The sequence below is a fragment of the Crocodylus porosus genome, unplaced genomic scaffold (assembly GCF_001723895.1).
Source record: "Crocodylus porosus isolate Cpor-Errol unplaced genomic scaffold, CroPor_comp1, whole genome shotgun sequence".
Classification (NCBI taxonomy): domain Eukaryota; kingdom Metazoa; phylum Chordata; order Crocodylia; family Crocodylidae; genus Crocodylus; species Crocodylus porosus.
In genome coordinates, this window is record NW_017728907.1 from 26,649,267 (window position 1) to 26,673,827 (window position 24,561).

The 24,561-nt window shown below is 42.2% G+C and overlaps 1 protein-coding gene across 1 annotated transcript; it reads left to right on the forward strand.

Annotated features, from left to right (window-relative positions):
* The first annotated feature begins 10,136 nt into the window (after nt 1–10,136).
* PTGS2 (prostaglandin-endoperoxide synthase 2) lies at nt 10,137–17,814 on the forward strand. Its single transcript, XM_019530991.1, has 10 exons — nt 10,137–10,275; nt 12,176–12,292; nt 12,438–12,581; nt 13,308–13,451; nt 13,798–13,979; nt 14,517–14,600; nt 14,855–15,101; nt 15,996–16,282; nt 16,849–16,996; nt 17,173–17,814. The coding sequence occupies exons 1-10, from the start codon at nt 10,221–10,223 to the stop codon at nt 17,580–17,582; spliced, it is 1,818 nt and encodes a 605-aa protein (XP_019386536.1). The 5' UTR covers nt 10,137–10,220; the 3' UTR covers nt 17,583–17,814.
* Nucleotides 17,815–24,561: the final 6,747 nt, after the last annotated feature.

The following is a 24,561-nucleotide window of genomic DNA, read 5'->3' on the forward strand; positions in this document are numbered from 1 at the left end:
GAACCAGCATAATTAAAATATTGTATATTATTCACTGCACCATAATATCACTGAGGGAGGCAAAAGTACAATATGTGCCACCCTTTTGAATCTAAAGACAATTTTTTGTTTATATAATTAAATAAAATAAAGCAAAATATACCACCAGACAGTGTATCATTCAATAAAAGCAAATGAAGCTACTACTGTATCTGATATTTCACTGCTGATCCTCAAATTAAAATATTTGGGTACTAATCCATCTTTCCTATAGAGACACCGTACATTAAATTTACAGCTGCTTTGAATTCTACTGTAATTATAGTACTGACGTATTTTGAAAGCACAGAATTGTTGACTAACCACACATGAATGGGTGGGTTCAATGGAAATCTACAAATTTGGCCAAGCCCCACCACAATGCTTGGCCCTCATAGGCCTCAAAACTTTTTTAGTGCCTTCGGCCCTCCTGGATTCAGCCCTTTTTCTTTTGTGATGCCCCCCTCAGACTAGGTCCTCTCTCCCCACCACAACCCTGGCCTCACACTGTTCAGTCCCTGGGCCCCTGGCCCTGGTCTTGCCCTCTCAGGCTCTGCACCCCCATCCTGACCTTGGCCTTCTTGGGCTCTGAGGTCCTGGCCCTGGCCTTGCCCATCTTGCCCTGGCGTTGGCCCAGCTACTTGACTACCTACACAACCAAGTTATCCTGCTGTGCCTTCCCCTTTTCGGTAACAGGTGCCAACAAACCTGGGAGGGAATTCATGGTGAGGGATACTCTTTAAAGCAATTGACAAAAGTGCAGGAGAGCAAAGTCTAGGACTAAGTCATGGACATTTTTTTATATGCTCTAGGTTTGTGATCCCTAAAGTATTACAAAAAAAAAATCACATTGAAAAAAAAGAATTTCAAAAATCTGAAAGAAGGGCAATAAATATTTTATGCTAGTCTCTAGTCATACGGAGTTGTCACCCAAGACAGACACAAGCTGTGGAGGAAAAAGTATGGTAAGAGATAATGTACTGATTTGGCTATTTTGCCCAAGATAACCTGTCAGTCAACATCCATAGCAAGTAGAGACAGCTGAGTTCAAGGCTATAAGAGGATAATAACTAATATAATTTATCTAACAACAATAGTGATGTGTCTAGGGGGACCCAGAGATACATACATCTGTTCAGGGCACATCAGACTATTTAACAAGGTTCAGTTAGTTTCAGTTAATAGAAAGCTAAATCACTGTAGCAATGAGCTATGGTGATGTAGATCGTTGCTACAGCAAAGTAGCATTGGCAGGCACAAACCATGGCAATGATGCTACTGTGCAATAGGGCTGGAAATGACCTGTGCGGTGTCGGGACTGCTCAGTACTGGTGGTTACAGCCATTTAGTATTTGCTAAGGCAAGACAAACTACTGTGCAGTAACAACTGTGTAGTCGGGCACACATGTAGACACACCCAAAAAGATTGTAAGCATTTGAAATTCTAAGGTCTATTAATATAGTGCATTAATTGTAGTTATTATGTTTGGCAAGGAAAAGTTCTACCGTGAACCAGCTGAAACTGGTTGGTACGTTATACAGTGTTACACTCTGCTGCCAAAAATCCAAACCTGTGAGAAGCCCCTTAGAACAGATTATATGGCTCCCTCTGCCAGATCATGCCAGTTCATGGGGCCAGTGCATGGCTGGATCCAGCACACAAGACCAGGCCTGCATGCTGGATCACACCCTCTGACAGACCTTGCATGCCAACCATGCCAGTAGAATCCGGCCCACAGGGCCAGAAAGTTGAACACCATTGGTCTAACTCATTTTTAAAGGCTGGAAATGACAAACCTATGAGTGCCATCTAGTGGTTACTAATGCAATTAGTTTAACCAAGTCAAAAATGCCAACCCATCCTGTAAGGGTTGTAATGTAGTAATATTCTTGCCAGGATTCAGCTATAAATATTTTAGCCACACAACACAAAACCTTGAGGTATATCCAATCAAGTCTCAGTGAAGTAACTGAAAATTGTTTGCATGTATTTGAGGGCGTACTCATTTTTTTTTTTTCAAAGCACCAAGAAATGATTAAGTCATGCTAGAACAAGTATTTGCCCAAATTAAGTTCTAATAACTATAATTTGAAGCTTTAGCAGCACAAAAGGCACTTTGAACTATTCATCTTTTCTTTTGTAGTTATATTACTTATTGCCTTATTTTTTGTGCTATTTATGGGGGGGTATTTACACCTAAAACTTGAATATTTTTGTCTTCATACAGAATTTTTGTGATATGGATTATAAATCTATTAAATGTAAGGATTATAGCTTAGGGATTACTTAGAAAAGATGGACATATACAAATCCATGCAGCCAAACGCAATGCACCTGAAGGTTCTGAGATAATTAGCCAATGTGATTGCACAGCCTCCTGCCATAGTCTTTAAAAACCCATGACAAGTAGGAGAGGTCCTAGATAAGTGAAAAGGGGCAAATATAGCACCCATCTTTGAGAAAGGGAAGAAGGAAGATCCAGGGAACTACAGACCAATCAGTCTCACCTCAGTCCCAGGAAAAATTATGAAGAAGGTCCTCAAGGAATCCATTTCTAAGTACAGTACTTGGAGAAGAAGGTGATTAGGAACACTCAACATAGATTCATCAAGGGCATATCATGTCTGACCAACCTGATTACCTTTTATGATGAGATGGCTGGTTCTGTGGATGCAGGAAAAGCAGCAGGTGTGATATATCTTGACTTTAGCAAGGTTCCCACAACATTCTCCCAAGCAAGCTAAGGAAGTACAGGTTGGAAGAATGGTCTGAAGGATGAATAGAAAACTGGCTGGATCATCAGGCTCAGAGGGTAGTAGTCAATGGCTTGATGTCTAGTTGGCAGCCAGTGTCAATTGGAGTGCCCCATGGGTCAGTCCTAGGACTGGTTTTGTTCAATATCTTCATCAATGAACTGGAAGCTAGGATGGAGAACACCCAAAGCCTATTTTTAGATTACACCAAGCTGTGGGGAGTAGTAAATACACTGTAGAGTAGGGCTATGATTCAGAGATACCTTGATGAATTGGAGGATTGGGCCAAAAAGGAATCTCATGAGGTTCAATAAGGACAAGTGTAAAGTCCTGCATTTACAACAGAGCAATCCCATGTACCAGTACAGGCTGGGGACCAACTGGCTAAGAAGCAGCTCTGCAGAAAAGGACCCCTTTTGGGGGTTACAGTGGACAATAGGCTGAATATAAGCCAACAGTGTACTTCTGTTTCCAAGAAGGCTAACACCACCCTACGCTGCAGTAGTAGGAAGGAGCACTGCCAGTATATCAAGGCAAGTGATCTTTCCCTCTTTTAGGTACTGGTGAGGCCACATTAGATCGGAAGAGCGTCGTGTAGGGGGTTACAGTGGACAATAGGCTGAATATAAGCCAACAGTGTACTTCTGTTTCCAAGTCCTGCTGAACCGCTCTACGCTGCAGTAGTAGGAAGGAGCACTGCCAGTATATCAAGGCAAGTGATCTTTCCCTCTTTTAGGTACTGGTGAGGCCACATTTGGAGTACTTTGTCCCAGTTTTGGGGGCCCCACTACAGAAAGGATGTGAACAAGTTGGAGAGAGTGCAACAAACAGTTGGGAGCTGGAGCACATGACATAAGGAGAGGCTGAGGGAACTGGGCTTATTTAGTCTAGAGAAGAGAATACTGAGAGGGGAATTTAATAGCAGCCTTCAACTACCTGCAGGGTGGTTCCCAAGAGGATGGAGCTAGACTGTTCTCAGTGGTGGCAGATGACACAACAAGAAACAATGGTCTCAAGTTGTAGCAAGGGAAGTTTAGGTTAGGTATTAGGAAAATTGCTTTCACTAGGAGGGTAGAAAAGTACTGGAACAGGTTACCCAAAAAGACTGTGGAATCTCCATCCTTGGAGGTTTTTAAGACCTAGGTAGACAAAGCCTTGCATAGTACGATCTAGTTGGGAATGTTCCTACTTTGAGCAGCGGGTTGGACTAGATGACCTCCTGAGGTCCCTTCCCACCCTAATTTTCTATAATCCTATTATGCTATGATTCTATAATTAAAGCACAGGCATGATCTAAAAGGTAAGAAGAGCTAAATAACAGCTTTCTACCATCACTTGATTTATCATTTAGAAAGAAAAAAAGTTAAGCAGAAGAGGGCAGTAACACTCAATAAATATTTGCTAATGAGATCAGTTGTAGCATTTATTCAATCCATTTCTTACACTTCAAAAACTAATCCAGAAAGCTGGTACTTCAGGATTGTGCATATTTAGGCCTGACAGGATTTGAGTTTTATTGATAAACATCAATAAATGTTAGTTTCACCTCACATTCACAAACTATGGAAATGGAAAATTACTTCTATCAGTAATAATCAAAATTTATAGAAAGGGACTATAATAGAAGCAGTGGAAAAAGAAGGGACAGAGGGTGGAGGAGATAAAGAGGAAAACAACTGGCAGCCTAATGATTCATCAATTAAAAAATTGTTTGCTCCTTTCACAGGTGTGGTTCAGAGAAAAAGGGAAGGGAGAGGGGAGGGTATAAGTATGAGTTTTTGCAGCTCCAGCCAGGTGGCAGCAGGGTCCCATGTTCCCAGGACTCTGAGCGTGATGCTGCCCTCCTTTTTTGTCCCCGCGCAACTGCCATTGCATGGTTGCCTTCACTTAATTTGAGCAGCACCAAGGCGATCTATGTTTGCTATAGGATTGTGAAGGAAATTAGCTGGATCCACCCAACCCTGCATCATCACCCTGGAATGTAAGTTAAAAGAGTTGAGAAGGTGCCACATTTTGAGCCAACCTGTTTTCTGTCCCCAGCCTGACCTCTCTTCCCCATCTGTTGAGAAGGGTTAGGACAGTGAAAAAGTCTTGACTAGTCCTGTACCATCAAGGTCCTCCTTATCTGGTGTGAGGACCAGGGGAATCTTCCTCTGCTTACCAGTGTCTCGAGAAGACTGGAGTAACTTATTCATTATTTCTTGTTTTTACATGATATGTAATAAACACAGTTTAACAAAAGAGATGAAAAATGGTTTAGGCCCCTGTGACAGGCTCACAATTGCCACACCACTGATGGCATGCCCTGCCTTTTTGATTATGCCACACGAGAGTCTACTTGCCTACCACAACTTGTTGTTATATGGGGTTTTGCCTGGAGGTGTTGTTTGGTGGTCTTCCTAAGACCCTGGGCAACTCCGCTGGCACTTCTTCTATGGGGTTTCTCCTCCCCCCAGACACTACCCCTTTCCATGCAGGTGTTATGGATCAGCCTTGATAGTGTCTTGGCATGACAATGGTTCTGTTTCCTCCAGCGTTAAGGCCTGGTCTTGTGGCCAATGGCAGGGGTACAGCTGTGGCCTCTTAGACTACCAAAATGGTAATGGGACAATACTTAACCAAAACAGGTTGAATGATATGGTGGGCAAGGAAATGATGCCCTCTGTGCTCAGTGCTTCCCTTCAGCTCTTGGGACTTCTTGAGGTGGGACACACCCTGATCCCATGTAGTCTTACACCGTGGGTACCCCATGTTGACCCTGCACCTTGGGCTGGCTACCACCTGGCTATGTATTGTAGTGTCCCGCGAAGTGTTTCTCCATGTCTACGTGACACTCATTGCTCTGCCAACTCCCTGCCAGGAAGCTTTGGGTCTGCTCAGTTGGGATGAGTAAAGTTGGGGGTGTTCCTGGGCAGGGTCTTTCCCTCTGTGGGTCCCAGCAGTGCCCACCAGGCTGCCATCTCCCAGCCCCAGCTGACCTATGTGCTCCTGTGGGGGTTGTTGCAGGTGTCGGTGAGCAGTGTCAGATCTGGGCCCCTTGGGCCATCAGCTGCCACTCCCAGGTTGCTACCTGGATTGTTTACCGGTGCTGGCTGGGTGATCCAGGTGTCCTCAGACTTTCTGGTGTGCTGTGCCCTGGGGAGAGCCTCCGACTTCCTGCTGGCAGTTGGCTGCACACCTAGGTCCTCCCTGGACACTCCAGTGGTGGGACGAGTAGGCGTTGCCTCTCTGGACGTGCTCCATCTGCAGGGATGTGCTGGCTCCTTTCCAGCCACAGGGGAAGCATCCAACTCTGCCGCCAGTGCTCCCTTGTCTCTCCCTCTTGGCTCGGCTCCTGGGCTTCTTTTTATGTTCCAGACCAACTGATGGGGCATATTCCAGCCGTGAAGTGCCGGTCAACTCACCTAAAGACCAGCCACCTGGACGCCGGCACCACAGTGAGTGGGGTGTAAACCTGCCGGAAACCCATAGACTCAAGACCCGTGAGTAACATACATGGTTCGACTTTAGATGGTATCATAACATGTAAGTAAGAGGTATGTCTTCAGCTATAATAAAACAATTTATCTTTTCCTATTATATTCCAGTATTTTTTCTCCTGTCTTAAGTAGAATCCCTGAAATATTTCTTCTTTTCTTTGCTTATTTTTTAAAATAGTTTTAATTTAGCTAGAAGTTTTAAACTATTCTGCCTATGAAAGCTGAATGCTAAAAATTATACTTGTCTTGCTGTGTATCTTCAAGTGGGACCCTAAATCAGCATAGATATGCATACTGATAAAATACTTTCCATGAATAAATACATTCCATTTAAGGACCTTAATGTGCTTCACAAATGTTGACTAATTTAGGGTATGGTACTATGTATATTAGGAGTATAGTTTTTCCATCTTACAGGTATGTGACTTGGACAAGACCCAAGTTCACCCAGAAGTTCAACAGACCTTCTAAGACCCTTCCTTCATTTTAATCATAGGGTCAACCCTAGGACACATATAGGCCACTGTACCTAGTTTTTGCATATACCCTTTGGTATACTGCAGCTCAAATCACTAAGGGAAACATTCTGTTCTTTCCAGGTTGTCAAAGTGGTCATAGTTCGGCCCTCTACAGAGGAATTCTATTCCTGGCCATGTAGGCCTGCACAGCTATGTAGTCACATAGATTAAGCAAGTGAAGTATTAGGCAGAGCATATATATGTGTCTCTTCTGGGTACACAGTGGCTTTAGATGCCTGAAAATGGAGCTAGGCCAACCCATGATTTAGCTTCAAAAGCAGAAAAGGACCATATGCACATCCGTCCCTCTTTTACCCCCTTAGGTCTGTGCTAGGGTACTCACCTGGGAAGCCAGAGGTCCTGGGTACAGGGGGGATTTGAACAAGGGCGTCTCTTTCACCACCCATGGCAACAGCATAGCTATGACATCACAGGTCATGCATTACACAGTCCCTTTTCCAGTGCTCCTTTTGAAGCCAAACTACTAACATATTCAACTGGAAGAAAATGGACAGAGGGTAGTACATGGGGGAAGTTTCTGTCTAATTAGGAACAAGGCCTCAGCTACAACTTAGGGTCCCCTCTCGTTCCAGCAAACAGCAACCACGCTAAACCATATGCCCCTGGCTTGCCCCTTTCTTCCTGGCCCTCCATACTTTCCATATACCTTCTTATGATACCCCAGGGGTCACCTTCAATGGGAGCTCCCAAGAAGGGACAGGATAATGGCTTGACTATGGTGTGAAGGTTGGAGTGCTGGCCTGAGAAGTTAGGGAGACTCGGGTTCAAATTCCCCTGAGATCAGCGGTGGGGAGAGCTAGGACCTCTGTCTTCCTAGGTGAATGCCCTAGCTACCTAAATAACCAAGTAAAAAATTAAATGCCATTCTATGTAATGAAGGTTAGGCTATGAATAGATTCTAGCCTTCCATTATAGTGTTTCCTATACTTCTCTCTGAGGTGGTTGTTGTTGTTGTTATTATTATTATTGTGTTATTAAAGAGTGTGGAAGGAGGTGAGGGGCTGAAGCCTGGGAGAAGGGAAAGCCAAGAAGCAATTCAACCATCCCAAAAGCTGAGCTCTCAGCTGCCCACAGATGCTACCAAGAGACTCAGAAGCAGAAGCCCGGCTCGCTGCTGCACTCAGATCCACCAAGGTGAAGCAGCCACCTCCTGAGCTTCTAGAAAACCCATGCTTTGGAGCTCTGTTTCCCCTCAGGAAGCAAGGAGAGGAGTGTGGCCGTCCTGGGAGGGAAAGGACTTACTGGTGGGCTGGAAAGGAAGAAGGTATCACCTGATCTTAAAGAAGAGCTGACAACAGAGGCGGGGAAGGTGTACAGGGTGAAGAAAGTACAAGCAACCCTATGCAAATGCAGAGGGAATTTCCCAGTCACCAGAAGCGCAGGATACACCATTTCTACATCACTTTTGCCCATAAATTGGGAGTTGACGTGAGTTGGGCCACAGCAGCCTGCAAAGCCGTAGCATCCCAAGCAGAAGAGCTTGCCAAGACACAGCTAGCACTCGCAGACTCCCCTGGACAACCCCTTCACTATGATCCTGCCCTGCGCTTTGGTGATCTTACTCGTGGCTTTCAGCCAAGCAGGTGAGTACTGAAGCCTGTCTGCCCTCCACACCATCAAAGCTCAGGGTCCTGTATCAGGTTCTCAGGTGCACCTGGGACACCATAGTGAGCAGCAGTAGTGGCTCGGGCACCCCTCAATCTGTACAAACAGCTCTTCGCAGGGTGTCCGGGACACTGTCAGCAGGGGCACGTTTGGAGTGCAGAACCGGCTTGGGGGAGACTGCCATCTCTCCAGAAAGGCTCCATGAGGAGAGGGTGGGAGTGCCACCAAGCTCCATGTCCCAGTCGGCTGGGAGCTCCCTCCCCCTGCCCCTGCCAGCCCCAGCCCATGGAGTAAACCCATCCCATGGCATTTGCATGTGTAGGCACACTCCTAAGTAATTTTGCATTATTTTTTATGAACAGCAAATGTAACAAAAGCATGTATTATTAGGAGTTAGTTGGCGGGGGGGAGGGAGAAGATCATGCTCTATTTGAGCTGAGGTGGGGGAAGTCCTTCCAAAAGGAATGCCATATTTAGCAGGTACTATGTGGCCTGCTTTTAATAATGCTTTCTTATAACATGCAATTTTTCAGGAAATTGCAGGGGCAGGAAAATAGAGAAGCCAAGTTTTCACTGGCATGGGACATAAGGTTTGATGTAGCTGCCTATTGTTACCATTATCATTATTGCTGGTATTATTATTATTGCTGTTGCTGACAATAATATTGTTAATTGTTCCTGTTAATAAGAATAACCATATGGCTTTGTTATTGTTATTAGTTATTACTGTTGTTGCTGATAATACTAATACTAACAATAATAATAGCTAATAGAATTAATAACAAATCATTATACTAACAATAACAATCTTAGTGTTGCTGTTGTTTATTGTTGTTGCTGCTGACAAAAATATTGTTGTTAATTGTTGCTGTTGATAGTAACAAGAATAAGAGTCTGATTTTGTTATCTTTATTAGTTACTACTGTTGTTGGTGATAATACTAACAATTATAACTAATAGCTAATAAAATGAATAACTAATAATTTTATACTAGCAACAATAATAACAATATTAGTGTTGTAGTTGTTTGTTAGTTGCTGTTGCTGATAACAACAACAAAACCATACGGTTATTCTTGTTATTATTGGTGTTGCCGACAATGCTAATACTAACATTAATAACTAATCGCTAATAAATTTAATAACTAATAATTATAACTAAGAACAATATTGGTGGTGCTGTTGTTTATTCTTGCTGGTGCTGGCCAGGGTAACAAGATCACCCTTGGCGGTCCCTGCTCCTGTTGAGAAGCACGACGAGACTACCCGTATGGTTGTATTCTTGCTGCCTGTTGTGACTGGTGTTGCTAATCAGCCCGATAGTAACAACAACAACTAATCACGACAACGAATACAATCAATAGGTCATCACAAATAAAATGACTAACTGCTCTTCACCCTAGCAAGAATAACAATATTGGTGGAGTTGTTCAGTTTCCTTGGCGTTGCTTTTAATAACCAGTTATTAGCACCCTGTTATTCGGATTAGTCTTCTGACTAGTCCCCTCCCCGCTCTTGCTGCCGCCGCCGCCGTTGACGTGCCGCGTTGCTCGGGGCGGGGGGAGGGGAGGGCGCCTGCGGGGGCTCGGCCGGGGCGGCGCTCGGGAGCACTGCGCAGCGGCAGAAGCGGGTAGGCCAGCTTCGCGGCTCACGTCTGTAGCCGGAATTTCCCCATCTGCTGGGGGGCATTCGCGCGTCACTCCTTGCGGGCCATAAATAGGAACGGGAACGAAGCGGGGCCACGCCAGCCTGCCGAGCCGCAGCATCCCGAGCCGAGGACACAGCCGTCTGCAGCGCGCACCGACTCCCCGGGCAGCCCCTGCGCTATGATCCTGCTCTGTGCGTCCCTGATCGCGCTCGTCCTGGCCTCCGGCCGCGCAGGTGAGTCCCGCAGCCTCCAGCCTCTCCCTCCGGCTGGTGCCTCCTCTCGAGATCCGGACCTCGGGGCTTCGCTTGTCTCTGCCTCTGGCTCTTGCTGCCAGGGCACCTCCAAGGACGCTCTCTGAATAACCCTGGTCTGTGTTTCCTCCAGATCTAGACACCACCTGCTACATCACGGGCTATAGGTCTAGAGGAAACACAGATGGCATTTACTACAGGAAATCCAGGTATTTGATGTGGAGCATGCAATTGTAATACCTGCATTTCCTGTAGTAAAATGTGGTCTGTGTCTTTTCTAGATCTATATCCTCCAGGTCTAGAGACTGGCATATTGCATATATCAAATGCCTGAAATCGCTGCAGTAAATGTGGTCTGCGTTGCCTCTACATCTATATCCTCCACATCTATAGACCGTCATATTGCATGTTCTGTATCAAATACCTGAATTTCCTGTAGTAAATGTGACCTGTGTTTCCTCCAGACCCCCTAGATCTATAGACTATCATATTGCATGTTATACATCAAATACAGATGTTTCTATATTTATATATGCCCACAAGTACACGTGTATATATAATATATGCATGTACACACACAGGGGTGTACACACGCACGGGCAGATCAAGGATATATATATGGGCATGTACACACACACAGGCAGATCAAGGATTTCAAAAAGGAGAGGTGCAGGTGGTGTGGTACATCCTCACGGCATGATCCACCTTTGTCTCCAGTTAAAGCAGACACTTTACTAATATATGGAGTACTTTGTCCAGTTCTGGACGCCGCAGTTCAAGTGGGATGCAGACACCCTGGAGGGGGTCCAAAGAAGAGCCACTCATCTGATTAAAGGCCTGCAGGGAAGGCCCTATGAGGAAAGGCTAAGAGACCTTAACCTCTTCAGCCTCTCCAAGAGAAGGCTGGGAGGGGGACCTTGTGGCGGCATACGAATTCATAAGGGGGCGCAATATGAAATAGGCGGCATTCTGTTTACCAGGGCATCCCCTGGTACAACAAGGAACAATGGCCATAAGCTACTGGAGAGTAGCTTTAGAGTGGACATTAGAAAAAAGTTCTTCACGGTCAGCGTTGCTAGGATCTGGAATGGGCTTCCAAGGGAGGTGGTGCTTGCCCCATCCTTGGGGGTCTTCAAGAGGAGACTAGACAGGCACCTGGCTGGGATCACATGATCCCAGGTTTGGTGACCCTTTTCTTGCCTGCCAGGGGTAGAGGGTCGGACTAAATGGCCCACTGAGGTCCCTTCTGACCCTGGAATCTATGAACCTACAAGGGGCCCAGCTCTGTGTTATTCAGCTGATGAGCAAAGCATAAACCAATATAAACACTGGAAGTTATATTAACAACTGAAAGAGGAACCAGTACAGCATAGAGAATTAGAGATATCAGTACTTATTTGTATAATGTGGAAGCCCTAGCCTGAACCAGAACCCTAATGTGCTAGCACTGCACAACCAAACAAAAAGTCCCTGCTCCATACTCTTGTAATCCAGAGATTTGTGCCATAAGTGTAAGACGAGAGACAATATGGCCATACATATTGGAAACCCTGTATGGCAGAAGTATCCATGATAGGAAAGCTATAATTCTGGAACTGTGACCATGTCCAAATTAAAATGTTAAATCACTATGGCCATTCATTTAAACTACTTTTTCCAGTCCCTAAATTGGCAATAATACTACTTTATCTCTCTCTGAAGTGGTTATAAAGAGCACCAAACATGCCTATCTCAATTATTTAACTTACCATCTTCTCCGAATTGCCAGCTAAAGAACTGCACTATGTGAATTACTAACAACTATCTACTATTCCTCAGAAAATTGACTAAAGATTTTTTGGTGAGATGAAAACAATTAATAGTACTCTCCATTCCATTATAGCTAATCCTTGCTGCTCAAATCCATGTCAGAACAGAGGAGTTTGTTTGACAACAGGCTTTGACAAATACGAATGTGACTGCACAAGGACCGGGTATTATGGGGAAAACTGTGCTACACGTAAGTATCTCAGAGTTATGTTTTTATGATTAACAATAATAAACAAGAAAAGCTGCAGAAGAACATTTCAGTACTTTACTTTCAGATTTGCGTATTACTTTCATAACTAATTTACAATGTTCTTCTTTTTCCCCAATGTTAACAGCCGAATTCTTTACCTGGTTGAAAATCACATTGAAGCCTACTCCTAACACTGTCCACTACATCCTCACACACTTCAAGGGAGTCTGGAATATTATAAACAACATTCCTTTCTTACGTGATGCCATCATGCGATATGTATTGACATGTAAGTATGTTCTCTTCATACCATTATTCTTCAGTAATAGAAGTTTATATTAGGATTTTCAAGGGTTGTTCTGATCGTAGCATATGTGCACACATTTGTATACACCTCATATGTGGTATATAAAAACTTCTGGATTGGAGAAAAATGTAAACCAGAGACAAAACAACTGAAAATAGGAAAAGCAATGAGAGAGAATCTACTATGATCAAAATTATTCTTTTTTTGAAAATGCAAAACAAGCAGCTGGACATATTTTTAAAGCATATATAATTTGTTCAGCTGTCTAATTTGAATATGATGATTCAAATATATGTTAGCGTACAGTTACTTATTTTTAAGATTTAAACAACAAAAAGTACAAAACTAAAGTTATGTTAAGGAAAATCTTGAATCTCCACATACTTCAAAATTTGGGAGAAGTTAAGCTTCACATTGGTAAGCCAAAGCTGCTCCTTATTTCTGTGATGGTCTGAACATAAACCTACCTTCCCAACACCAGAGACTTCTGCCAGAATTTCTATCTGAATGTGGTGTTTGTCTTTATCTCCGCTGTTAAATATGCACAAACCTTTTTAACCTCACGAATTTGAATAACCTTATTCAAATTAATTGGTTTAAAAACACTATGGGCAGATTTTGCCCTATAGCTAATTTATTAAGTAATATATAATGTTTTAAAACAAGTACTAATTTTGGGGGGTTTCTTTTTTTTTGTTTGTTTTTTAGCAAGGTCACATTTGATTGACAGTCCCCCAACATACAATAGTGAATATGGTTACAAAAGCTGGGAAGCCTTTTCCAACCTTTCCTATTATACAAGAGCCCTTCCACCAGTAGCACGAGACTGCCCTACACCCATGGGTGTTAAAGGTAAGGAATAAAATAGGTTTCTGACCATCAGTTTTGGAGAAGGAAGGAATCCATTTATCTTTCCTTTTTTTGAACATATTTTCCAACAAAGTAATTTCATGTGGCTATTTGCTCTGAAATCAGCCATGGTATATTGTAAAATGGCTGCATATTGGATGTATAGATTCAGTCTAGGGGAAATTAGATTTTTTTTAAGCAAATGGCTACAGTGATCTGCCTCTATTTTCATATGCAGTAGGCTCTTTATTTAAAGAAGAAATTATGTGGGGGGGGGAGGTTTAAAGTCTTGTTTTTTCTAAATGTAGAAAGGGAAGTAAACTGATGTAATTTTTTTTTTTAATCACAGGTAAAAAGGAACTCCCAGATTCCAAGTCAGTGGTGGAGAAGTTTCTGCTGAGGAAAAAATTTATTCCAGATCCGCAAAGCACAAATATTATGTTCACATTCTTTGCTCAACACTTCACCCACCAATTCTTTAAGACTGATCACCACAAAGGACCAGCCTTCACAAAAGCCCTTGGGCATGGGGTAAGCTCACAAAGCTTTGACTTGACTTGAACTGAAAACTAATCGGCCTCTATAGTGACAGTAATATCTTTTTGTGCATGGGGAGTTTACACAAACATCATGATACCTGAAACAGGATCCAGACAAAACTTCCATTCAGTTCTATGGGGTCAGGATTGCAGGATCAAAGCCTAAGTTGATCAATTAAAAATCTCCTTATCTGCACAAGCTGCTTTGTAAACATGAGTTCTCACACAAATCCATTCCAATGTAGTAAGCCTTCCTAGGATGTTTGTGTGTGTGTGTGCTGTTATTTTATTTAATGTTATAGCTGTATCTGTCAGCTATGCAGCATCTTTACAGTACTGTGTGATGTTACATCTTGCTCTTTTAAGAGACTTTGCTGATGGAAAGCTTACTATATGAAATGTATAGTATAACTTGACATGCAAACGTCTAGTGGCACAACTCCTACTGACTTCAACAGGAGTTGGATATGTTCTAAAATAACCAGATTTTTAACTTGACCTCATGTTCCAAATGCTTTTTATTTTATAGGTTGATTTGAACCATGTCTATGGAGAGACTTTGGACAGACAGCTTAAACTCAGGCTTCGTAAAGATGGGAAGCTAAAGTATCAGGTATGCTATACTTTAAAATTCCAACTGTCCAATAGGAAAGCAAATTAATTTTAGAACTAGCATCTACTAGTATAAAGCCTAAAACTGTCCAATGCAGCCATGATGCCAGAGAGTCCCCATTGGTTCTAGTGAAAGAAGCACCCATTTGTGCTAAGGCAGTGTTTGATTTGCAGTCTGAAAACTGTAGGACCAATATATGTTTTGTAATTAGTATTCTTAGCTTTGTTTTTGTTTGTTTTTTTTCTTAATTGTAGATGATTGGTGGAGAAATGTACCCTCCAATAGTGAAGGATACTGAAGCAGAAATGCTATATCCTCCTCATGTTCCTGAGCACCTACGATTCTCTGTAGGACAGGAAGTGTTTGGTCTGGTCCCAGGTTTAATGATGTATGCTACTATATGGCTCAGGGAGCACAACCGGGTCTGTGACATCCTTAAGCAGGAGCATCCAGAATGGGATGATGAACAGTTATTCCAAACTACCAGACTCATATTGATAGGTGAGTAAAAAGAAATGAACTTACTTCACTTTATACAAATGCAGTGCTCAGCTTCAAGGTGCTACTCTTCTAGAAGTGTTGTTGGGCATCTCAGTTGACTACTTAAGACACTCTGAAGATATATGATTTCTCAGAGGATGGGTGTCTTGTTAGGCACCCAGATTATTCTATCCTTTTTCTTTCTTTCTTACAGTATTACACTTACAAAACAGAAAATAATAAACACATTACAATAACCTAGGAGGTTTTTTTTGTACCTGCCATCAGCTTCAGAAAATTTGTTAAGAAAATAAATTTTACCTGTACTCTTAAATAAATATCCTGATTCATTGTTCTGAGACTTCTTGGCCTGCTGGCCCAAAAAAATTGCATTTTTCTTTCCCTCCCCTTGGATCTTAGTTCATTTACAGTTTAACCTTCATTAAATTTAGGAAGTTCCTGAAAAAATAATGCACCGACACAATAGATAAAAGATCTGTATCAAGTTTCTTTTCCTTTCCATGTTATTGCTGATGCACATCTACTTGGGAAAAATACGTAGTTCTTACCCAAACTGAGAATGCAAGATGATGCTAAGTTCTGTGCAGTATTATTGGCATATTATCTTTCTGTTAAAGGAAACTGTAGATAAGTATATAAAAATCAGCTTCTAAAAGAGACTTTTCCAGCTTTTTTGTACTTAAATCTCATTGGATTTTTTTAATAAGAAATGACAAAATGTTATGCTGTATTTGCAGCCATCACCTCCCCCAAAGTATATATAGTTTAGAAAAGTGGTTGGTCATTTTTATATTGTCATTTTTATGTCTTCTCAGACTGAAGTCTGAAAATTCAGAATTACTCAGTTAAATCAAAGTGATACCAATTTTCTTTAATATCTCATTGAACTTACAGGGGAGACCATCAAGATTGTTATTGAAGACTATGTGCAACACTTGAGCGGCTACCATTTCAAGCTGAAGTTTGATCCTGAGCTTCTGTTTAACCAAAAGTTTCAGTACCAGAACAGAATTGCAGCTGAATTCAACACTCTGTACCACTGGCACCCACTTCTACCTGACACTTTCCAGATACATGACCAGGAATACACATTCCAGCAGTTTCTTTACAACAACTCCATAATGCTGGAGCATGGCCTTTCCCACATGGTGAAATCCTTCTCCAAGCAAATTGCTGGCAGGGTAAATATTCTCCCTTCCTAATTAGTCGATTGTCAGTCCTTGCATATTCTGTGCAAGTTATTGTAACTCACTGACTTCAAATCATGCTCAGAGGATGGGGAGATTACTTGGGGCAAGGGGTTCTTCTGTGAAAAGGATATGTACACAATAATGAAGTGAACTTTGGTTCATCAAAGCTTGTGCTCCATGTATATATCTTCTTTAATTAGTCTGTAAAGGTGCATAGCTACTCTGCCTTCTGACTAACTTCAGACTAACATGGCTAACAACCTCTCTCAACGAGTATACCCATCGTAGCAAGATGCACTTTCTACATCAGATATTCAGTGCAATAGATCATGAGCTGTGCTGTGCTATGGCTATGCTACTCCCACACAGTTAATAAAAATGGTAGCACTAAAAGCACTAGTAACGTGCCAGTTCCTTGTTTAGGGTAATTCCTATTCATGTCAATTAAAATGTTACTGGAGGAAGCCATGCAGGATTCCACCTAACTTTAAGCAGGCAATATATATTGTGGTGAGTTTTCTTAGCTTTCTTATTCTTTGCATTCTTTGTTTTAATAGGTTGCTGGAGGTAAAAACGTTCCTGCTGCAGTACAGAAAGTTGCCAAGGCATCAATTGACCAAAGCAGACAGATGAGATACCAATCCTTGAATGAATACCGGAAACACTTCCTCATGAAACCCTTTAAATCATTTGAGGAACTTACAGGTAAGAGCTATTTTCTTTAAGAAACAGAAGATGTTTTTTCTTTCAAATGGCTGACAGAAGGACAGGTTACGATTTCCAAGTATATATAAACATGAGTTATAATAGGAAGTAGAGTTAAAACACAGGGTATTATTTGGAAATGTTACCTTTTACTGTTCTGTTTGTTAATATTTTAGGAGAAAAAGAAATGGCAGCTGAATTGGAAGAGCTTTATGGAGACATTGATGCAATGGAGCTGTATCCTGGTCTGTTGGTGGAAAAGCCCCGTCCAGGAGCCATCTTTGGTGAGACCATGGTAGAGCTTGGAGCACCATTCTCGTTGAAAGGCCTGATGGGAAATGCTATCTGCTCTCCTGAGTACTGGAAGCCTAGCACTTTTGGTGGAAGAGTAGGCTTTGAAATAGTCAACACTGCCTCCCTGCAAAAACTTGTCTGCAACAATGTAAAGGGTTGTCCCTTTACAGCTTTTCATGTCCTAAACCCTGAATCCACTGAAGCAGCAACAATTAATGTCAGTACCTCAAACTCAGCAATAGATGATATCAACCCCACATTACTACTGAAAGAAAGATCTGCGGAATTATAGACTATCCACCTATTTATTTATTTAAGTAATTTTGTAAATTATTATATTTATATCTTTATACAAAACCAAACTAATGCATTTTCTATACTTTGGGTATCACCCTAGATGAGTTACTCAGGTAAGGGATCCATTGATAAAAGGAAGAACACTGAGCTTTGTGGTATTAGATCCCTTTTTTAATGTCTTCTGTAACAGAACTATGTATTCCAAAATGGATTTAATGAGAACCAAATTTCTACTTTTGTTTTGCTTCAATACTTGACTGTAACTATACTGGGTTTTTTTTAATGGGTTCCATAACACTACAATCACAATTTACATTATCAACAGTTATCAAATTTTAACTTGAAAATTAATTCTCAAGCAAAACATACAAAATAATGTGATCAATGAAAAGTGCCAATTTTAGTACTGTTTTTCAGTCCTATCACTAGTAAATTAATGTAAAAAATATTTTAATAGTTAAAAATGGGTTAAAACATTTAAAATAACTGTTAATTATTTCCTGTAAAGTCAGGAAATGAGAAAGTTAAGTTTCTCATGAATACTACCTCTCAGTCACAGTTGCTGTATATAAATGAAGAGCCTTAACTTTCCTTTTTGGCCTTTTTATGTTTAAACTTATGCTTTTACATTTCACTAATAAATATTTAAAAAATCAACATAATTTGTGTTTAGGCCACAGTCCAAGTTTTTTTAACTTGTACTACATAGGTCAAAGGGATGACTAGCTATTGCTGCTGATTACTTAAGGTTCATTGTTTGCTAACCTGGTATAACAGGGCATTTGTATTCTGATAGGTGTTTTATAAAAAAAAAAAAAAAAAAAAAATTTCTTTTGAAAGCTTAAGACACGTAGAAAGAATCAAAAGATTTTGAAAGCCTTTAACAGAGTCTACATTTTTTTCACATATGCAGTTTTCTAGCCAATGTGGTATCAAGTAATTTTGATCTATATTTTAGAAAACCGGGTATAATTTCTCATGTAAACCATCTATATATCATTTAAGGACTAAAAGAAACAAAAGTATAGCCTTAACTGTGGATGTATCAGCATTGTCAACCTAACTAGTGAGTTCATGTACTGATATCATAGTAGTCAGGACAACATAGTGCCCATCAAAAAAGCTTCTGAGAAGTTGAGAAGCCTATTCACATGATTTCCCCACACTCAGCTTTGCGCTGGCCAAGCTATGTTATTACTGCTACCCAAATTTGAAACTAGCTCAAGTATATTACAGTAGTGTACTGAGGCTCCATAGCCTCACTTACACATTGAAAGCCATGGAAATGTTTTATATAGTATCTTATAAACAAAAGCTTATAATCTGTATTTCAGTCTTAAATAAAATATTGTAGCTAGCACAATAGGTTATGTATGTGGTACTAATCCAACTCCCACTGAAATCTTTGTAGCCCTGTATGAGAAATAAATCAGAGAAACAAGTTACACAAGATTTCATAGTAGCACTTTAGATTTTACATACAATGTGGTTTGTGTATCTTGTATTTTTTTAAGGAACTGCAGAAAGTATTTTTTAATAAAGAGAGAAGCAAGGCTTTTTTTTAGTGATACATATGCAGCTGATACAGTAAAATGGATCACTAAAAAACAAGTTAGACAGGCCTCGAGGCACAAAGTGCCCTTTTTCAGGTCTATCATTTTTCTAAGAATGGAAAGAATATAGTTATTCAAGCCATAAAAGACTGGAACAACAGAATTCCATTTAAATAATTTTTTAAAGCCCAACAATTTTCATAAACATTTTCAGGCAGGAATTCATATCTAAAAGATACAATCTCCCCTTGACATAAGGTATCAAGAAAGTGGTAATGATTATGGCACTACTACAGTTTAATTGCTTTTTTTTAAGTTTCTAGTCACTTTGTAAATTCTCAATTCAGTTATCAACAATGAAGAATTCACCCATCCTAATGTGATTGGTGTAATTCAACAAACTAATTTATACAATTGGAAAGGTTCATGCATGTGTGGGGACAAAAGGGAAGAAATTAATATATTTATTTCTTATTTTTATTATTTTTCCTGTTAAATGAACTGAGTGTACTGTGTATTTAAAAATGTTGACTGTTTCAATGTTCAGAATTGTAAATGTTAATAAAACTGAAGCTATTCAGTCATCTGAGAAGTTAAACAGATCAGAAAATGGATTTTTTAAACTATGCTCTATCTAGATCATAAATTGGAATCTAATCTAGCCTGTAACTATTGGCATTTACTGTAGTAGAGTTTTCTGTCCCTCTAAGCTGCTCTATGAAAAGACCATGTTCATATTCTATTTTGTATGTGTGATAATATTGTTTTTAAATGAGTCCAGGTTATGTGCAGCCTGACCTGCTGGCTATGATTAGGTTGAGATCCTATGTATAAAATTAGGTTATTTATTTAATATTTTATAACAATGCAATTTTTTTAGGTTTATTTTTATATAGCAAGGACATGGTTAAAATTCAATTTTTAAAATAAATCTTTTGAAAATATTACTGGTGTGGACTGATACTCTCTAAAGCAACAAATTATTTTTGTTCCTTCACACTATAACACATTATATTATTTTATTTTCCATACCAAGAGCTTTACATGGAAAAAACTATGACGTTTATCGGTAATTCAAAATTATAGTAATACAAGTTCTAGAGCTTCTAACTTTGCATGACAACTGGTAATATAAATAATTTAAAACCTAGCAAATTATGTGTCAGAAATATTTGGAACCAGAAATATCAATTATAATTTCTCAGACATTTCTATCCCATACACAAGGATAAAGAGTAGAATGAAACAGCAGAACAAGTAGCCTTTCTGTGGGGTCTGGGAAGACATGGCAAAACAAAAAAATATATAAAGGGGTCAGGTGTGGAACAACGGAAAGAGTAAATTCTGGATTGATTTTTATCAAGTATAAATAGTCATCAACATAATTTAAGAATAACGCTTGAACCAAGAAGTAGTTAAAGATGAGATCTCCAACCATCATCTACTTCCTTAGTCCAACTGAGATCAAAAGACCTCAAGGTCTAAACATTCCACCAAAGGTGACACTCAACAAGGTATCCAAGGAACTTGTTCATTCTTACTAATCTATTCCGCATCTGTCTCTGGGGCTATCTGATGAACTATTATTACAGTAGAAAGACTGTAACCTTGGGTTTGAAATGTCTTGCTGTGCTAACTACAGTTCAGAACACAATACACAACATCTCTCTCTGAGATGAGAGCATCCAATTTCAGCAGTCCAGAAATTGCAGTATTTTTGCATTTACTTATTCTGCAACCATGTATGAAAAAGGAACTCAAGCTCCTTCCTCTTTGGAACCAAACTTCAGGTAGTTGAAGGCTGCTATCAAACCCCTCCTCACTCTTCTCTGTAGGCTAAATAAACTCAGTTCCCTCAGCTTCTCCTCAGATACCATGTGCCCTAGCCCCCTAACAATTTCTGTTGCCCTATGCTGGACTCTCCAACTCTCTCCAACACATCTCAGTGTGGCTACTTCCACACAGTCACAGTAATGTGTGCTTTAAACTAGAATGCTCTCCTTCCCTTTTCAGCCCTAGAAGTCTCAGAAGTGCTGGACATGTGGGGAAGCCACATGCCACAGAAAGCTATGGACCCATCTTGGCTGATTCACTGACACCCAGGCCATCACTCTAGAGTGAAGTCAGGCTGGGGCGTGAGTAGAAAATGGCCCTGATCAACACAGCTGTGCTAGCTGAAGCCCGCACTGTAGATACAGTCAGAGAAGCAAAGCTGTTTTTGCTTTGATAGTTCATCTTACACCAGAGGAATAAATTATATCACCAAGCTATGCCAGTATAAATTGCATACTCCACTTTGATAATGGTACAGCTAGCACTACTGTACACTTGGCCTCAGACTATTTCCAATGCTTTTAAACATTTTTTTGCTCTGCCTGGTTTTACACAGGCTTGAATCAGGGTAGAGATCCACAGAATCATAGAAAATAAGGGTTGGAAGGGACATCAGGAGGTCATCTAGTTCAACCCCCAGCTCAAAGGAGGACCATCCCCAACTAGATCATTCCTGTCAAGCTGGGCCTTAAAAACCTCCAAGAATGGAGATTCCACCACGTCTCTAGGTAACCTATTCTAGTGCTTTACCACCCACCTAATGAGAAAGTTTTTCCTAATATCCAACTTAAACCTCCCTTGCTGCAACTTGAAAGCATTGGTCCTTTTTGTACTATCTGTAACCACTAAAAACAGTCTAGCTCCAGACTCTCTGGAACCACATTTCAGGTAGTTAAAGGCAGCTACTAAATCCCCCCTCAATCTTCTCTTCTGCAGGCTAAATAACCCCAGTTCCCCTAGCCTCTCCTTATATGTCATGTGCCCCAGCTCCCTAACCATTTTTGTTGTCTTCTGCTGGACTGTCTCCAACTTGTCCACATCCTTTCTATAGTGGGGACCCAAAACTAGACAATACTCCAGATGTGGCCTCACCAGTGTAGAATAGAAGGGAATAATTACTTCTCTCAATCTGCTGACAACACTCAGACTAACTCAACCCAGTATGCTGTTAACCTTCTTGGTAATTGAAGATACACTGTTGGCCCATATCCAGCTTATTGTCCACGGTAATGCCCAAAAGGAGTCCTTTTCTGCAGATCTGCTGTTTAGCCAGTTGGTCCTAAGCCTGTACAAGTGCATGGGATTCTTCCATCCTAAGTGCAGGACTGCATTTGTCCTGATTGAACCTCATGGGCATGTCCACATGAGTGCACACATGTTTTTTGTCCCGCCTCAAACCCCTTTGAGGCAGGGCAACAAGCACATGTGGGGACAAAAAAAGTGTTCCCTTGGATATCCAGGAGTCAAAAAAAAAAAAAAAGGTTTAAAAAATTGGGGCAGGGCACAGTCCCTGATCATGCCCTGAGGTAACTGGAGGCTGGGTCCTCCATGGACATGCTTTGCTGCCAGAGCCATTCTATGGTTGGCCCTCATGCTGGTGCTGAAACACACGGCTGGCCAGGCTGTATGTTTCACCACCAGGGCTCTGATGCCAGCGAGGAAGGGGTCAAGGGGGCTGGAGGAGTGGGGTAGAGGCTATGGGGGGACTCCCAACAACTCCACCCACTCCCCCAGCCCCCCGACCTCTGCCAGCCCCCCGAGGCCCCTGACCCCTGCTAAAGCCAACCCCTCCCCCTGCCAGCCTCCCTGAGCCCCCAACCCCTGCTCTGGCTGGCCCCCCCCATTAGGGGGGAGGGGCCAGCCAGAGCAGGCTGTAGTCTGTAGTCTACAGTCTATACCCATAGTCTGTTACCTGTAGTCTGGCTGCCTCTGGCTAACTGGGGCCCCACCCACATAGTGCAGAGCAGGGTGACAGCCCCAGTGACCCCAGCCCAGGCCCTGCTGTCCTGCCGCTGCTGTCTGCTGCCTAGAGGGGCTCTGCCAGGAGGATATAGAGCCCCTCCTCCACCCCCGCTTCTCAGGTAGAGGCAGAGGCTTTTTTTTTCCATTTTTTTCTGGTTGTTTTCTGGGTTTTTTTAAAGTGATGGTGCCTAGGGTTGTGGGGTTAGCCATGGGGGCCTCAGGGTGCAAGTTGGGGGATGAGGCTGGGTGGCCAGCCATTTGGGGGCTGCAGCAACTGGTGGGGGCTGGTTGGGGCAGCCATTGTGGGGGCTGCAGCAACTGTTGGGGGAAAGGGGCCAGGTGGGCAGTAGCCCCTGTGGGGGCCATTTTGCCCCTGTTGGGGGGCTGTACCCCTTGTGTGGGGGCTAAATCCCCTGTTGGGGGGCTATACCCCTTGTTTTGGGGTTAAACACCCTGTTCGGGGGCATAACTTGTGTGCAGGTTGAACCCCCTTTCTGGGGGGCCAAACCCACTGTTGGGGGGGCAAACCTCTTGTGTGGGGGCCATCACCCTGTGGGAGGACAGCAAAACATGTATTCATGAATTCATGAAACATGTATTTAGAGTTCACTTTATTGTTATGGTAAGAGACTTGCTTTCATACTGTAAGATATACCAATAAAACATCTGACCACTGTGTCTGTTTTGCTCTCTGCCTTTATAGTTGTACTTGTGGAGAAACATAGATTTGGGGGTATTTTCCAGAATGACTATGGGATTTTTTTTTATCGGTGATTTTTCAGTTTTCCAATAGGGAACACCAGAATTCCTGCTAGGGAAGCTAGTGGCAGGACCCTGCTTGCTCTGAGCTGGCACCTTGGACCCATCTGGCTGTGGCTGACCTCCTGGACAAATGGGGCCAGGAGGACATGTTTTGACAGTTCAAAGCAGGCCACCACACCCAGAACATGTTCCAGGTGATAGCTGCCCAGATGGCCAGGCAGGGGCCCAGACGGCAGTAGTGCCGCACAAAGGTTAACCCTGCAACCACAGTCCACTGGCAGCTGGCCCAGAGAGGCAGATGCCTCTACTGGCTCTGCAGTCCCCATCTGAGTCTGGCAGGTGCACAGCAGGTCACAGCCAGGCAGCAGCCCCCACAGCCAGACTGCTGAAGTGGGTAGAGGGTGCAGGGAATTCTCGGGGCTGTTTCAGCAGTCCAGCTGGCACAAGGGGTAGTGTTCCCAGGTACCAATTGGCTGGGCCCCAGAAACCTGAGTGCTAGTAGCCCTGAGCTACTTGCCAGGGTGGCTTTTTATACTGCTGGGGCCAGCACAGGTCCTGGCCCCGGGCTCCAGATTCCCCTGGCTGAAGATCTGGGAGGAGCCAGACAGGGTTATTGTGCCCAAATGGCACAATTTTCCCCAGCAACAAAGTGCATGTCCGAGCACATGCACTGAAGCAAAAAGCCCCAGCTCAAATTTGCACTGCTTCTATTTGAGCTGCTGCAAGCGCGCACGCTTGCATGCGTGGACACGCCCCATGAGATTTCTTTTGGCCAAATCCTTCAGTTATTTAGATCAGTCTGAATCCTACCCCTACCCTCCAGCATATCTGCTACACCCCCCAGCTTGGTGCCATCCGCTAACT